This window comes from Dipodomys merriami, unplaced genomic scaffold (genome assembly GCF_024711535.1).
Source record: "Dipodomys merriami isolate MVZ:Mamm:240054 unplaced genomic scaffold, mDipMer1.0.p SCAF_10, whole genome shotgun sequence".
NCBI lineage: Eukaryota > Metazoa > Chordata > Mammalia > Rodentia > Heteromyidae > Dipodomys > Dipodomys merriami.
Window position 1 is genome coordinate 12,677,477 of NW_027202271.1, and position 2,319 is coordinate 12,679,795.

At 43.6% G+C, this 2,319-nt stretch overlaps 1 protein-coding gene across 1 annotated transcript; it reads left to right on the plus strand.

Moving 5' to 3' along the window:
• Positions 1-1,383: 1,383 nt before the first annotated feature.
• On the plus strand, positions 1,384-2,319 carry LOC138838166 (olfactory receptor 8S1-like). Its single transcript, XM_070037348.1, has one exon. The coding sequence runs from the start codon at positions 1,384-1,386 to the stop codon at positions 2,317-2,319; it is 936 nt and encodes a 311-aa protein (XP_069893449.1).

Sequence of the window (2,319 nt, forward strand, 5' to 3'; positions counted from 1 at the left end):
AGTGGAACTGAGGCTCAAGTGGTGGAGTGCTAGTCTACAGCTGAAGAGCTGAGGGATGGTGCCCAGGCCCAGAGTTCAGGCCCCACAACCGACAAAAAAAAAAAAAAAAGAACTCTAATTGAGATACAAGTGAGAGTAGTTTTGAAATATGTAACTGGACACTAGGGCTCAAGGCTGTAATCCTAGCTACTCAGGAGACTGAGATCTGAGGATCCTGGTTCAAAGCCAGCCAGGACAGGAAAATAAGTGAGATTCCTAGCTCTAATTAAGCTCTAAAAACCAGAAGTGGAACTGTGGGTCAAGCGGTAGAGCACTAGCCTTGAGCAAAAGAGCTTAGGAACAGCACCTATGTTTTGAGTTCAAGTCACAAAACAGGAATAAAAGAAGAAAGGAAAGGAAAGGAAAGGAAAGGAAAGGAAAGGAAAGGAAAGGAAAGGAAAGGAAAGGAAAGGAAAGGAAAGGAAAGGAAAGGAAAGGAAAGGAAAGGAAAGGAAAGGAAAAGGAAAAGAAAGACCAAAACATAGCATCAAGCAAAATAGATAGGGTTGTATGAAAACAGGTGAAATCTTGAAGGATAAAAAAGTTGTAAGCCCCTGAACAACAGGAACCAATATACAAGGACACGTGCACCTCCATGTTTATTGCAGCACTGTTCGCAATAGCTAGGATATGGAAACAACCTAGATGCCCCACCACAGATGAATGGATCCAAAAATTGTGGTATCTATACACAATGGAATATTATGCAGCCATTAGAAATGACAAAATAATGGCATTTGCAGGGAAATGGATGGAGCTAGAAGGAATCATGTTGAGCGAGGTAAGCCAAGAACGAAGAGACAAACAGTACATGGTCTCCCTGATAAGTGGATGATGAATCCAAAATGTTAGGTGATATGACAAAACTAACAGGACTTAAGAAACAAAGAACTCCCACTCATCTGGTTGAACCACTACTAAATATCCCCATGCTGCTGATCACATATATGGTATATAACATATGAGCACCGTTATATATTACAGACTGTGATAGACAATTTGCTCCGGGAAAGTTAGAATGAACTTGTGACTTTAAATGAGCATCATTATTCCACAATACTGTGAATTTCCGGAAATTAAATAATCACTTAATCACGATCAAAAAAAAAAAAAAAAAAAAGAACCTTGGGGAAGGGAGGGAGGGAGGGGATGGTAGGGGGAAAACAATGGAGGGGGTAACAATGTTCAAGAGGAAGTGGAAGTGTACTCATTACCTCACTCATGTAACTGTAACCCTCTGTATAGTATCTCTACAATAAAAAAAATTTAAAAAAAAAAAAAAAAAAAAAGTTGTAAGCCATCTCATCTCCTTTCTATTTTATCCCAAGGAAACATCATCCACGAATGGCCTGGAAGAACCATAGCTCCATCACCGAGTTTATTTTCACCGGGCTGTCTGATGACCCCCACATCGAGGCTCTGCTCTTTGTGCTCTTCCTGGCCATTTATCTCCTGACCATGACGGGCAACCTGATGCTGCTGCTGGTGATCAAAGCTGACTCCCACCTCCACACCCCCATGTACTTCTTCTTGAGTAATCTCTCATTTCTGGATCTCTGCTTCTCCTCAGTCACGGTGCCCAAGTTGCTGAAGGACCTCCTGTCTGACAAGAAAACCATCTCAGTAGAGGGATGCCTAGCTCAGGTCTTCTTTGTGTTCATCACTGCAGGGACTGAAGCCTTTCTGCTCTCCATGATGGCCTATGACCGCTATGCTGCCATCTGCCACCCACTGCTCTATGGCCAGATCATGAGCAATGAACTGTGTGTGAGGCTGGTACTCATCTCCTGGGGCCTAGCCTCTCTTAATTCTGTTGTCATTGTGCTCTTAGCTGTTAATCTAGACTTCTGTGGAGCCCAAGTTATCCATCATTACACCTGTGAGCTGCCCTCCCTCTTCCCTCTGTCTTGCTCTGATATCTCCATCAATCTCGACATCTTGATCTGCTCTACCTTGCTGCATGGGCTTGGCACCTCACTCCCCATCTTCTTCTCCTATGCTCGCATTGTGTCCACCATCCTGAGCATGAGTTCTACCAGAGGCAGAAGCAAGGTGTTTAACACCTGTTCTTCTCATCTAATTGCAGTGATTCTGTTCTTTGGGTCAGGTTTGGTTCGCTACCTCATGCCCACCTCTGGATCTTCTCTCGATTTGCTCTCCTCCTTACAGTACAGTGCCATCACCCCTATGCTCAATCCACTCATCTACAGCCTGAAGAACCAGGAAGTAAAGGCAGCCATGAGAAGGACATTGGGGAAAGTTTTACGTTATTTTGCATAA

What these genes read in the sequence shown, in the direction of transcription:
- LOC138838166 (XM_070037348.1), top strand. Translation starts at nt 1,384, where the DNA reads ATGGCCTGGAAGAACCATAGCTCCATCACCGAGTTTATTTTCACCGGG.